Genomic DNA, 14,931 nt, shown 5'->3' with positions numbered 1-14,931 from the left:
CTGTAGAATACCTATATAACTGGTTACTGTAAGGATGAATAGACATGGAGTACTAAAGGGCACAGAGCCCTTATAAATGTTAGCTAATGTTACTACTAAGACTAGCATTAATAACTAGAAAAATGGTGCTGGAGGTAGTGCTGCTGAGGATGGTAGGAAATTCTCAGTTCCGTAAATTAGAATGAAAAAATTAGCAACATTTAATTCTCAGTAAGAGTAATTAAAAGCATTGGAATTTTTGTTCATTAAATTATACTCCTTTAATTTTCAGACAGTATTACAACAAGTCATTGAAGATGGCTCAAAATATGGATTAAAAAGTGAACTTTTCTCTGATCTTCCCCAGAAGAAGATTGTGGTTGAATTCAGGTGAGGGTGCACCCCCTGTATGTGTTGCTTAATCAAGCTAACTGGGCAGAGGAGTGTTTTGGGGTCGTAATAAATAACATATGGAAATCTTGAAAACCAGTGCAATTATATTATTTCTTGAAATCACGGTGAATTGATTGTTAAACTATGAATAAAAATATATATTTTTGGGGCCGGGTATGGTGGCTCACGCCTATAATCCCAGCACTTTGGGAGGTCAAGGCGGGTGGATCACAAGGTCAAGAGATCGAGACCATCGTGGTCAACATGGTGAAACCCCATCTCTACTAAAAATACAAAAATTAGCTGGGCATGGTGGCGCACGCCTGTATGCCCAGCTACTCGGGAGGCTGAGGCAGGAAAATTGCTTGAACCCAAGAGGCGGAGGTTGCAGTGAGCTGAGATCGTGCCATTGCACTCCAGCCTGGGTAACAAGAGCGAAACTTTGGACCTCCAAAAAAATGTATAATATTTTGTTTTTTTAAGTATTAACAATTACTTTTTTGGAAGAACTAGTTATTCACTTTAATAGACTCCTAAGGCTGGGGTAACAGTTACTACCATATTAGGAATTTTATTTTTCTTTTTTTTTGAGATGGAGTTTCGCTCTTGTTACCCAGGCTGGAGTGCAATGGCGTGATCTCGGCTCACTGCAACCTCCGCCTCCTGGGTTCAGGCAACTTTCGTGCCTCAGCCTCCTGAGTAGCTGGGATTACAGGCACGCGCCACCATGCCCAGCTAATTTTTTGTATTTTTAGTAGAGACAGGGTTTCACTATGTTGACCAGGATGGTCTCGATCTCTTGACCTCGTGATCCACCCGTCTCGACCTCCCAAAGTGCTGGGATTACAGGCGTGAGCCACCGTGCCTGGCCATATTAGGAATTTTAAAGTGGCAGGGCCTGGTGGCTCAGAATGTAATCCCAGCACTTTGGAAGGCAAGGCAGGAGGATCAGTTGAGACCAGTTCAAGACCAGCCTGGGCAACATAGTGAGACCCTACCTCTTAAAAAAAAATAGAAAAATTAGTTGTGCATGGTGGCATACCCCTGTAGTCACATCTACTTGGGAGGCTCGAGCCTAGGAATTCAGGGTTACAGTGAGCTGTGATCATCACTGCACTTTAGGTCAGGTGAGACACACCAAGACCCTGTGTCAAAAATAATTTTTTAAGTAATTTGAATACCAGAAAAACAAAGACTTAATAGTATTTGTAATAAATATATTTTTTTAATTACCAGAAAAAAAGCTTGAAGTTTCAGTGTGCCTCTAGTCTTCATAGATCTTTCTAACATGCTGTCAGTATAACTGTCTGGTATTTGGACTGTTTGAGGTAACCAGGAAAGAAAAGGGAACACTAAGAACTAATGCATTTTTTTGTAAAGCTGACAGACTGGCAACCCTAGGAAATTATCAGAGATGTTGCATTTGTCTTCCTAACGCTGAAGAACAGTCTTGATGAACTGTTTTCTACTTAGAAAGATAGAACTTGCTGGCTGGGTGCAGTGGCTTAAGCCTGTAATCCCAGCACTTTGGGAGGCCGAGGCGGGTGGATCACGAGGTCAAGAGATCGAGACCATCCTGGTCAACATGGTGAAACCCTGTCTCTACTAAAAATACAAAAAAATCAGCTGGGCATGGTGGCGCATGCCGGTAATCCCAGCTACTTAGGAGGTTGAAGCAGGAGAATTGCCTGAACCCAGGAGGCGGAGGTTGCGGTGAGCCGAGATCGCACCATTGCACTCCAGCCTTGGTAACAAGAGCAAAACTCTGTGTCAAAAAAAAAAGAAAGATAGAACTTGCTAAGACCCTTTTGTCTTAAGTATTTATTTCTGTGGAAGATTTTTAAAAATTGATATGGGAAATAGTGTCGCATATTTACTAATTCATTATTGTAATTTATGATAATAGCTTTTAAACTTAGTTATGATTAGCTCCTTAACAGTCAGAGAAAGAGCAGGTTTTATGCGTATGTACTGTCTCTGCCATTCACTTGTCTTCTTAAAGAAGGCAGACCCTCTAAGACCAAACTCATGAGTTTATGATAACCAATTACTGACTAAGCTTCTGCTCCTATGAAGTAGACACATATTATGAATGACTCTTATGCTGCGAATGCACCACAATTATGATTTTTAAAGTTGAGTTTAAATACTCCTTGCATCACAAAGAGTATCCTCACATTAGAAAGGAACTACACTAAGGCTATCTCCTAAAGAAAATTGCCTGTTCTATTTATCTCTTGAGTAAGAAACCACTGCAAACCTTAATGTAGGGATTGTTAAACTTCAGCACATAGGCAACATCCAGTTTGCCACCTGTTTTTGCAAATAAAGTTTTGTTGGAACATAGCCATGCACATTTGTTTACATCATCTACATTGGCTACTTTCCTATTGCAGTGGCAGTTGAACAGAGTAGAGCTGAGTAGAATAGTTGCGACAGAGATCAGATGGCCCAAAAGCCTATTAAAATATTTACTATCTGACTCTTTAAGACGAAAATTTGCCAGCTTCTGATTAGGTTCTTAAAACAACAGTCATTTTGGTACTCCTGGCACCATGGATTAGGGCATGGGAGGGAGGAGTGTTTCAGGCCAGTGGTTCTTCTACTTGCCTGAGGTCACTTATGTAACTGGTCATCCAGAGACTTTACCGGGGCTAGAAATCAAAAGTGGCTCGTTCACTTCTCTGGCCAGGCATCGTTCACTTCTCTGGCCACATTGTCTCTCCAGCAGGATAGCAAGACCTCTTTAGGAAGGTACTTGGGGCCCTAAGATAGTGAAAACATCTAGTCTTGGAACAGGGACAGCATTATTTCTGTCACTTTCTGCTGATGAAAGCAAGTCACAGATCACCCCAGATTCAAGGGAGAAAAATAGAGTAGATCTCTTAATGGTGAGAGAAGCAAAGAATTTGTGATCATCATTGATTATTTCATTTTCATTAATGTCTTTAAATTAATGGACATACTGCTTTCTTCTCTGGGGAGGCACTTCATTACCATATTACTCTTAAACCCCTTTTAATTATCTAATGGGCAGGTAAAGGAAAATCAGTAGGGAGGCAATATATTACCAGTTATCATATATTCAGCCTTGAAATAATGCCATTATAAGTTTCCTAAAATTTGAAAACTTGCCCCCAGTACTTACCTTCTTTTGCATTTTTTTTCTTCACCATCCTTTTACTCCAACTAAGCTCTAGAAATACTGTGACTTCAGTCTTTCTTACTCACTGATGCTCTGGCTTTTCTCTTAAGTTTTGGTTTCCCATATACTGCTTCTTTTTGTTTATACTTACAAGAAATATCTAAAAATAACATGTTCTATGTGAAGTGTATTCTGTAAGCTTTTTGTATGGCATTTAATTTGCTTATAGATTTGCTCCTCTTAGCTTTTTTCTAAAGCAGTTAAGGAAGGCTGGTATTTAAATGAGTGTCTCAGTGCTGGTGAAGGCAGAGCCTGTCTATCTCTTAGCAGCCATTTTTGCTCTCTGACAGTTTACATGTGGCATTGTTGTGATACCATTGCTTCTCTCTCCCTTAGAAGTTTTTCAGATACTGCAGTTCTTGCTATTGTGAATCCAAAGTAGAGACAAAACAGGTGGGGACAGGATTAAAATAGATAGAAAACATTGTTCTTAGACTTCTTCTGAAAATGAGAGTTGGGAGAAGAGAATTTTTAATATATAGTATCCTGAACAGACCAAGCAACATTTCCCAGAAAACAAGAGAAATTATCACTGTGCTCAAGAAACTTTCTCCCTAAATTGAGTTGATGATGATAATAGTAGATTAAGTAACTTGCCCAGGTTCACAGAGCTAACTCTGATTCTGAAACCTATACTTAACTTTTACTCCCTCTCGCCCACAGTACATAGTGTAGGTTGTCATACATTTTCTCTGATTGAGGAGCAGTGTGATAAAGCAAAGAATAAATGGCTGTCCATCACAGATAGACTCACACTGGTAAATGTTGAGTATAAGGCTTGAAGCTAACTATTATTTCCTCTCTCCTCTCTCTGCAGTCAGTCTTTCCTATTTGGTACAGATCAGCTCTGTAAGATCATGGTAAACAGTGGTAGCCTTTCCTTTTCTTTTTTCAGCATGATATTCCCCAGCCCCTGCTGATCCTAAGTGTGAGACACTCTTGCAAAACAGATTGGAGACCTCTGGCTAGTAAAATGAGAATTTCGGATGTAAGGGTAGGAGTTCTGACTGTTAGTAACTGGTTCCATGATCTTAGATGAAACAGTTTATTTCTCTAGCCTCTTATCTAGAAAATAAGAGTTATCTTTTTTTTTGAGACAGAGTATCACTCTCTTGCTCATGCTGGAGTGCAGTAGCGTGATCTCACCTCACTACAACCTCCACCTCCCAAGTTCAAGTGATTCTCCTCCCTCAGCCTCCCGAGTAGAGTAGCTGGAACTACAGGCACACGCCACCATGACCGGCTAATTTTTGTATTTTTAGTAGAGACAGAGCAACATGTTGGCCAGGCTGGTCTCAGACTTCTGACCTCAAGTGATCCACCTACTTCAGCCTTCAAAGTGCTGGGATTACAGGCATGAGCCAACATGCCTGGCCACAAATAATGTTATCTGACTCTTTTTACAAAATTAAGGAAATTACATGAAATAATTTAACAAAAGTCCCAGTAAAATGCCCAAATTATCATTGATAGTAGCTACTTCAGTTACCAAAAGAATTTAATTTATATTTTCTATTTCATTGTATTCCCTTCTGATTAGAAATATGGTGTCAGAAAGAGGCAAATTGTTGATTTCAAGGGCCATTTTGTCAAAACTTGAAGGCCTAAATAGATTTAGTTTTTCTAATACCAGAGGGAAAATGTGAAGCTCTGTGAAAGTTTTTTTTCTTAACATACATTATAAATACCTAGTTTTGTTTTGTTTTGTTTTGTTTTTAATTGAGAGATTACAAAGCAATATTTAATGAAAAGGAAAGCACTTCCCCATCTCAGTTTCCTCTGTGGGTCTCTATTAATACCAATATCAGTAGCTTATTCACCCTCCTAGAGATGTCCTATGCATTTGTAAACAGACTATACACATTTTACATTGTTTTTACTCCTTGACTTTTTTTTCCTTCTAAATAATGTATTTTATGTTCCTTTAATATGAATGCATACAGGCCTGGCTTATTATTTTTATTGTTCCATTGTATTCTTTTTTTTTTCCTTAGCTTTATTGAGGGATAATTATATACCCTCACCATATTTAAACATAATTTGATGAGCTTTAGCAGAGGTATGCAAGTTGTATAACTACCTCCACAATTATGGCACATAGCTGTTTTTCTGGGGTTTTCTATTTCTATTGATATATATATTTTTTTTTTTTGCTTTACTTTTATATTATTTTATTCCGCTTGCTTTGGATTTAGTTTGCTCCGCTTTTTCTAGTTTCTTTTTTTTTTTTAATTGTATTTTAGGTTTTGGTGTACACGTAAAGAACATGCAAGGTAGTTGCATAGGTAAACACGTGGCAGTGTGATTTGCTGCCTTCCTCCCCTTCACCTATATCTGGCATTTCTCCCCATGCTATCTCTCCCCAACTCCCCACCCCCGGCTGTCCCTCTCCTATTCCCCCCAACAGACCCAAGTGTGTAGTACTCCCCTCCCTGTGTCCATGTGTTCTCATTGTTCAACACCCGCCTATGAGTGAGAACATGCGGTATTTCATTTGCTGTTCTTGTGTCAGTTTGCTGAGAATGATGGTCTCCAGGTTCATCCATGTCCATACAAAGGACATGAACTCATCGTTTTTCATTGCTGCATAATATTTCGTGGTGTATATGTGCCACATTTTCCCTGCCCAGTCTATCATTGATGGGCATTTGGGTTGGTTCCAGGTCTTTGCTATTGTAAACAGTGCTGCAATGAACATTCATGTGCATGTGTCCTTATAGTAGAATGATTTATAGTCCTTTGGATATATACCCAGTAATGGGATTGCTGGGTCAAATGGAATTGCTATTTCTAGGTCCTTGATGAATCGCCACACTTTCTTCCACAATGGTTGAACTAATTTACACTCCCACCAGCAGTGTAAAAGTGTTCATATTTCTCCACTTCCTCTTCAGCATCTGTTGTCTCCAGATTTTTTAATGATCGCCATTCTAACTGGTATGAGATGGTATCTCAATGTAGTTTTGATTTGCATTTCTCTAATGACCACTGATGATGAGCATTTTTTCATATGTTTGTTGGCCTCATGTATGTCTTCTTTTGTAAAGTGTCTGTTCATATCCTTTGCCCATTTTTGAATGGGCTTGTTTGATTTTTTCTTGAAAATCTGTTTGAGTTCTTTGTAAATTCTGGATATCAGCCCTTTGTCAGATGGGTAAACTGCAAAAATTTTTCCCATTCTGTTGGTTGCTGATTCGCTCTAATGACTGTTTCTTTTGCCGTGCAGAAGCTGTGGAGTTTCATTAGGTCCCATTTGTCTATTTTGGCTTTTGTTGCCAGTGCTTTTGGTGTTTTGTTCATGAAGTCCTTGCCTACTCCTATGTCCTGAATGGTTTTGCCTAGATTTTCTTCTAGGGTTTTTATGGTGTTAGGTCTTATGTTTAAGTCTTTAATCCCTCTGGAGTTAATTTTAGTGTAAGGTATCAGGAAGGGGTCCAGTTTCTGCTTTCTGCACATGGCTAGCCAGTTTTCCCAACACCATTTATTAAACAGGGAATCCTTTCCCCGTTGCTTGTTTTTGTCAGATGGTTGTAGATATGTTGTGTTGCTTCCGAGGCCTGTGTTCTTTTCCATTGGTCTATATCTCTGTTTGGTACCAATACCATGCTGTTTTGATTACTGTAGCCTTGCAGTATAGTTTGAAATCTGGTAGTGTGATGCCTTCTGCTGTGTTCTTTTTGCTTAGAATTGACTTGGCTATGTGGGCTCTCTTTTGGTTCCATATAAAGTTTAAGGTGTTTTTTTCCAGTTCTGTGAAGAAGGTCATTGATAGCTTGATGGGGATAGCGTTGAATCTATAGATTACTTTGGGCAGTATGACCATTTTCACAATATTGATTCTTCCTAACCATGAACATGGAATGTTTCTCCATCTGTTTGTGTCCTCTCTTATTTTGTTGAGCAGTGGTTTGTAGTTCTCCTTGAAGAATTCCTTTACATTCCTCGTTAGTTGTATTCCTAGGTATTTTATTCTCTTTGTAGCAATTGGGAATGGTAGTTCATTCTTGATTTGGCTCTCTTTAAGTCTGTTATTGGTGTATAGGAATGCTTATGATTTTTGCACATTGATTTTGTATCCTGAGGCTTTGCTGAAATTGCTAATCCGCATCAGGAGATTTTGGGCTGAGACGATGGGATCTTCTAGATATACAATTATGTCGTCTGCAAATAGAGACAATTTGGCTTCTTCCTTTCCTATTTGATTACGCTTTATTTCTTTTTCTTGCCTAATTGCTCTGGCTAGAACTTCCAGTACTATATTGAATAGCAGTGGTGAAAGAAGGCATCCTTGTCTAGTGCCAGATTTCAAGGGGAATGCTTCCAGTTTTTGCCCATTCAATATGATATTGGCTGTTGGTTTGTCATAAATACCTTTTATTAGTTTGAGATACATTCCATCAATACCTAGTTTTTGAGGGTTTTTAGCATAAAGGGCTGTTGAATTTTGTCAAAGGCCTTCTCTGCATCAGTTGAGATAACCATGTGGTTTTGTCTTTGGTTCTGTTTATGTGGTGAATTATGTTTATAGACTTGTGTATGTTGAACCAGCCTTGCATCCCCAGATTGAATCCTACTTGATCATGGTGGATAAGTTTTTGATGTGCTGTTGCAATTGGCTTGCCAGTATTTTATTGAAAATTTTTGCATCTATGTTCATCATGGATATTGGCCTGAAGTTTTCTTTTCTTGTTGGTTCTCTGCCGGGTTTTAGTAACAGGATGATGTTGGTCTCATAAAATGATTTGGGAAGGATTCCCTCTTTTTGGATTATTTGGAATAGTTTCAGAAGGAATGGTACCAGCTCCTCTTTGTGTGTCTGGTAGAATTCGGCTGTAAACCCATCTGGACATGGGCTTTTTTTGTGTGGTAGGCTCTTAATTGCTGCCTCAACTTCAGATCTTGTTATTGGTCTATTCATGGTTTTGACTTCTTCCTCGTTTAGCCTTGGGAGGAGGCAGTGTCCAGGAATTTATCCATTTCTTCCATGTTTACTAGTTTATGTGCATAGAGTTGTTTGTAATATTCTCTGATGATGGTTTGAATTTCTGTGGATTCTGTGGTGATTTCCCCTTGATTGTTTTTTATTGCATCTATTTGGTTATTCTCTCTTTTCTTTTTTATTAATCTGGCTAGTGGTCTGTCTATTTTGTTGATCTTTTCGAAAAACCAGCTCCTGGATTTATTGATTTTTTGAAGGGATTCTTGTGTCTCTATCTCCTCCACTTCTGCTCTGATCGTAGTTATTTCTTGTCTTCTGCTAGGTTTTGAGTTTTTTTGATCTTTCTCCTCTAGCTTTTTCAGTTTTGATGATAGGGTGTCAGTTTTGGATCTCTCCTTGCTTCTCATGTAGGCACTTATTGCTATACATTTTCCTCTAGAGACTGCTTTAAATGTGTCCCAGAGATTCTGGTATGTTGTGTCTTCGTTCTTGCTGGTTTCGAAGAACTTCTTTATTTCTGCCTTCATTTCATTGTTTATCCAGTCAACATTCAAGAGCCAGTTGTTCAGTTTCCATGAAGCTGTGCTATTCTGAGTTAGTTTCTGAATTCTGAGTTCTAACTTGATTGCCCTGTGGTCTGAGAGACTGTTTTGATTTTCGTTCTTTTGCATTTGCTGAGGAGTGATTTACTTCCAATTATGTGGTCAGTTTTAGAGTAGGTGTGATGTAGTGCTGAGAAGAATGTATATTCTGTGGATTTGGGATGGAGAGTTCTGTAAATGTCTATTAGGTTTGCTTGTTCCAGGTCTGAGTTCAAGTCCTGGATATCCTTGTTAATTTTCTGTCTGGTTGATCTGTCTAATATTGACAATGGGGTGTTAAAGTCTCCCCCTATGATTGTGTGGGAGTCTAAGTCTCTTTGTAAGTCATTAAGAACTTGCCTTATATATCTGGGTGCTCCTGTATTTGGTGCGTATATATTTAGGATCGTTAGCTCTTCTTGTTGCATTGATCCTTTTACCATTATGTAATGTCCTTCTTTGTCTCTTTTGGTCTTTGTTGCTTTAAAGTCTATTTTATCAGAGGCGAGAATTGCAACTCCTGCTTTTTTTTTGCTCTCCGTTTGCTTGGTAAATCTTCCTCCATCCCTTTATTTTGAGCCTTTGTGTATCCTTGCCTGTGAGATGGGTTTCCTGGATAGAGCACACCGATGGGTTTTGGCTTTTTATCCAATTTGCCAGTCTGTGTCTTTTGATTGGGGCATTTAGTCCATTTACATTTAAGATTAATATTGTTATGTGTGAATTTGATCCTTCCATTTTGATGCTAGCTGGCTGTTTTGTCCATTAGTTGATACAGAGTCTTCATTTTCTTGATTCTCTTTACCATTTGGTATGTTTTTGGAGTGGTTGGTTTTTTCTTTGTATGTGTAGTGCCTCTTTCAGGAGCTCTTGTAAAGCAGGCCTGGTGGTGACAAAATCTCTGAGTACTTGCTTGTTCACAAAGGATTTTATTTTTCCTTCATTTATGAAGCTTAGTTTGGCTGGATATGAAATTCTGGGTTGAAAGTTCTTTTCTTTAAGGATGTTGAATATCGGCCCCCACTCTCTTCTGGCTTGTAGGGTTTCTGCCAAGAGATCTGCTGTGAGTCTGATGGGCTTCCCTTTGTGGGTAACCCGACCTTTCTCTCTGGCTGCCCCTAGCATTTTCTTCTTCATTTCAACCCTGGTGAATCTGACAGTTATGTGCCTTGGGGTTGCTCTTCTTGAGTAGTATCTTTGTGGTGTTCTCTGTATTTCCTGGACTTGAAAATTGGCCTGCCTTGCTAGGTTGGGGAAGTTTTCCTGGATAATATCCTGAAGAGTACTTTCCAACTTGGATTCATTCTCTTCATCACATTCAGGTACACCTGTGAAACGTAGATTAGGTCTTTTCACATAGTCCCATATATCTTGGAGACTTTGTTCATTTTTTTTACGCTTTTTTTCTAATCTTGCCTTCTCGTTTTATTTCATTGAGTTGATCCTCGACCTCTGATATCCTTTCTTCTGCTTGGTCAATTTGGCTGTTGAAACTTGTGCATGCTTTGCGAAGTTCTCATGTTTTGTTTTTCAGCTCCATTAATTCTCTCATACTCCTCTCTAAGTTGTCCATTCTCGTTAGCATTTCATCAAATCTTTTTTCAAGATTCTTAGTTTCTTTGCATTGGGTTAGAACATGTTCTTTTAGCTCAGAAGTTTCTCATTACCTACCTTCTGAAGTCTGATTCTGTCATTTCATCACACTTATCTCCATCCAGCTTTGTTCCCTTGCTGGTGAGGAGTTGTGATCCCTTGTAGGAGGAGAGGTATTCTGGTTTCAGGTGTTTTCCTCCTTTTTGTGCTCGTTTGTTCCCATCTTTGTGGATTTATCCACCTGTTGTCTTTGTAGTTGGTGATTTTCAGATTGGGTCTCTGAGTGGACGTCCAGTTGATGATGAAGTTATTTCTTTTTCTTATTTTTCCTTCTAACAGTCTGGCTTCTTTGCTGTAGGACTGCTGAGGTCTACTCCAGGCTCTGCTTGCCTGGGGATCACCTGCAGCAACTGCAGAACAGTAAGGGTATCTACCAGTTTCTTATTCTGCTATCTTTGTCCCAGAATGATGCCCACCAAATGTCAGTCTAATCAGTCCTTTGTGAGATGACTCTTTGGATATACACGGGCCAGGGAGCTGCTTAAGGAGACAGTCTGGTTTATAGGAGTGCTGAGCTATGAGCTCTGTTGTTCAGAGCTGCTGGCAGGTACATTTAAGTCTGCTGCAACAGAACTTATAAACTCCTTTTTTTTCCCCCCCAGGTGCTCTGTCCCAGGGATTTAGGGCTTTATTTATCAGTTTCCGTTGTGCTGCTGCCTTTTTTTTTCAGGGCTGCTCTGCCCAGCAAGGAGGCAGTCTAGTCACTGTCTGCCTGCAGAGGCTTTGGTGAGCTGCTGTGGGCTCTGCCCTACTGCAGTGTAAACTTCCCTGCAGTCCTGTTTATATGGGTGTGGTTAGAACTGCCTTGGCAATGTTGGCCCACCTCTGTAATGGCAGACTTTCTCTGTAGTGGCGGGTTACCTCGGCAATGGCGGGCTGCCTCAGCAATGGCGGACCACCTCCGTAGGGGTGGAGTGCCTTGGTAATGGTGGACGCCCCATCCCACAGAGCTGGACCGTCCTGGGTTCAGCTGTGCTTGCCGTGAAACTCTCAACCCAGGGCATTTCCAATTGCTGTTTTTTTGAGGGGGGAGTGGCTCCCAAAAAAACACCTGGCTCCCTGCCTCAGAGCCTTTTTTTTTTTAAGTTGAACGGTTGACTCTCTCCCAGGTCTTCCAGTCGCCAGTTGAAAAGGCACTGGGATCTGTGTGATTTCCCGTGCTGCAACCCACTGCACCAGCTGAAACAACGGCACTGCCCGGGAATCTCCTGGCCTTGTTCCCTGTTTCTGTCCCGTGTTTCATCAGATGAGTGGGCATCTCTGCCTTCCTGGCGCTCCAATTGCCAGCTTAAAAGGGCAACCAGACCAGTGTATTTTGTATGGAGAACTGCCGCGTTGGCCAAAATAGCCACACTGGTGACCCGTGGGGCTCCTCCGCCTGGGAATCGCCTGGTCTGTGGGCAATAAATATCCATCTGGAAATGTGGCGTCCACTCACCCTCTGCGCATTCACTGGGAGCTGCAGTCCTGAGCTGCTCCTAAACCGCCATCTTGGATCCTGTCCTCTAGTTTCTTAAAGGAGAAGCTCAGATTGATTCAAAACCTCTTTTCTAATATAAACATTTCATGTTGTTGATTTTTCTGCTTTAGCTACATCCAGCAAATTTACTAGTAAAGCAACAATGTGTTGCAGCATTCAGCCTCCCCTTGTTTGCTCTTATTCTCAGACTTCACAGTGCTTCACTGCCTATTGACCAGTTTCATAAAACCAGTGTTTCATCTATTCTTCTGGTTTTCTGATTATTTAAAAGCAGAAGAGTAAATTTAATCATCTTTTGTCTGGAAATAGAATATTTTTTTTAAGCTTTTAGGACATTTTCTTTCTAAACAATGATTAAATACCTGTGTAGTTTCATAATTTTATAATTGTGCACACATATCCACAGGATCACGTTTTTAAATCATAGTACTCTTAAGGGTATATAACAAGCTATGTTCAAGTTGATTTATGATTTTTTTAAATGTTGAAAAACTTAGGAAGTTCTCAAACATGCACAAGACAGGGAACAGTATAATTAACCCTCATATATTTGTTTCTCATATTCAAGAGTCATCATGATATTGCCACATTTGCTACATCATCTTTCTTCATTGTCCCACTGTAAAATAAAAAGAGTACCTTACCTCACAGCACTTAGGAGTATTAAATGAATTAATGCACATGAAGTGTGTGAAGCTGTGCCTGTCAGATAGTGAGTGCTCTAGAAGGATTTGCTGTGTTAAATGACTGATTTCAACTTCTCCAGCACACACAGGAATGATAAATGTGTTGATTGAGAGTTTGGAGTGTTGAATCACATTCTGATTGTTCTGGGAGCTTTGAGGCATAAATATTTTACATGTTCTTTTTTTTAATTATTTTTCTCACTCTGTCGCCCAGGCTGAAGTGCAGTCATCATAGTTCACTATAACTTTGAACTCCAGGGCCCAAGCTACCCTTCTGCTTCAGCCTTCTGAGTAGCTAGTACTACAAGCATGTACCATTACACCCAACTAATTTTTTCTAGGGTTTCTTTTGTTGTTTTTTTTGAGATGGAGTTTCACTCTTGTCACCCAGTGCAATGGCACAATCGGCTCACTGCAACCTCTGCCTCCCAGGTTCAAGCCATTCTCCTGCCTCAGCCTCCCAAATAGCTGGGATTACAGGCATGCACCACCATGCCCGGCTAATTTTTTGTATTTTTTAGTAGAATTGGGGTTTCACCATGTTGGCCAGGCTCATCTAGAACTCCTGGCCTCAAGTGATCCATCTGCCTTGGCCTCTCAAAGTGCTGGGATTACAGGCATGAGCCACCACACCCAGCCACCTGACTAATTTTTTAAAAAATTTTTGTGGAGACAGTGTCTTGCCCAGGCTAGTCTCAAGCAGTCTTCCCACCTCAGCCTCTCAAAGTGCTGAGATTACAGGTGTAAGCCATTGTACTGGGGGTATTTTTACATGTTAAAATTGTGATTTCTGATACAGTAAATACTAGCAGACATTACCCATATGAAAAATATTTCTTTGGGGTCCTCAGTGATTTTTAAGAGGATAAAGGGTTTGCACTAAACTTAATTCCCAGTAATCTGTGTTGGTTTGTCAATCCTTAAATGTATCCACTTCCTAAGTATGCCACTTACATGAATGCTATTACTTCAGGAGTCACAGGTTCAATTTCACTAAGATAATGTCAAAATTTTGAGTTCTAATTTATCTTTGCTCTAAATTTTTAATTTTTTAATTATCTTTGCCCTAAATTTTTAATTTTTAACTTATCTTTGCCCTAAATTACCAAAGGCCATACTCCTCAGTTTTGTCAAAGTATGGAGGCATGACCTAGTTGATTCTTAGAAGTCTTAATTCTTAGAACAGAGAAATAACTTTTGCCATTTTTTTTTTTTGGCAGTTCACCTAATGTTGCTAAAAAATTTCATGTTGGACATTTGCGTTCTACGATCATAGGTAAGTGTTTTGTTTCACAGAAAATCCTAAACGTGGCTTTAAGGAAGTATTTGATAGTTCAGTTTAATGGTTTAATGCTTAAATAACAAAAGGACAAAAAACAAAGTTTAAATTTATTTGAGCCTTGTGCTAATTAAATATTACATGAAATGGGCAAAATTGGTTAATAACAATGGAAACATGAAATTCATTTCAAAACCAATTCACTGAAAAACTAATTTTAACTTTTATTTATGTTATGATTTTAACTTTCTAAAAATAAGTATAAATATGGAGAAGGCCTGAAAGATGCAAAAGTAAAAATCATTATGTGGGATGTATAACCCTTCAAATTTTTTAATATTTTTTTTTTTGTTGCCCAAGCTGGAGTGCAGTGATGCAGTCTCTCCTCACTGCAACCTCTGCTTCCCGGGTTCAAAGATTCTGCTGCCTCAGCCTCTGGAGTAGCTGGGATTACAGGCGTGAGTCACCACACCTGGCTAATTTTTGTATTTTTTTTGAGATGGAGTTTCGCTCTTGTTACCCAGGCTGGAGTGCAATGGCGTGATCTTGGCTCACCACAACCTCCGCCTCCTGGGTTCAGGCAATTCTCCTGCCTCAGCCTCCTGAGTAGCTGGGATTACAGGCACACGCCACCATGCCCAGCTAATTTTTTGTATTTTTAGTAGTGACGGGGTTTCACCATGTTGACCAGGATGGTCTCGATCTCTTGACCTTGTGATCCACCCGCCTCGGCCTC

General features: G+C 39.8%; 1 protein-coding gene across 10 annotated transcripts in view; it reads left to right on the top strand.

Annotated features, from left to right (window-relative positions):
- RARS2 (arginyl-tRNA synthetase 2, mitochondrial) overlaps nucleotides 1–14,931 on the top strand; it is a 94,994-nt gene that overhangs the window by 43,538 nt on the left and 36,525 nt on the right. For 7 of the 10 annotated variants that reach the window (XM_054254254.2, XM_017971254.4, XM_008994752.4 and 4 more), the window contains 2 exons: nucleotides 272–369; nucleotides 14,137–14,192. In XM_054254254.2, coding sequence (XP_054110229.1) covers nucleotides 272–369; nucleotides 14,137–14,192 — 154 coding nt within the window. The remainder of the gene's footprint in view (nucleotides 1–271; nucleotides 370–14,136; nucleotides 14,193–14,931) is intronic. The other 3 variants (XM_035296314.3, XM_035296313.3, XM_078369764.1) reach the window with 1 other exon arrangement.

Source organism: Callithrix jacchus, chromosome 4 (assembly GCF_049354715.1).
Source record: "Callithrix jacchus isolate 240 chromosome 4, calJac240_pri, whole genome shotgun sequence".
In the NCBI taxonomy this organism is placed as follows: domain Eukaryota; kingdom Metazoa; phylum Chordata; class Mammalia; order Primates; family Cebidae; genus Callithrix; species Callithrix jacchus.
Note: the sequence above shows the minus strand (reverse complement) of the source record. Positions and strands in the feature narration are given on the sequence as shown.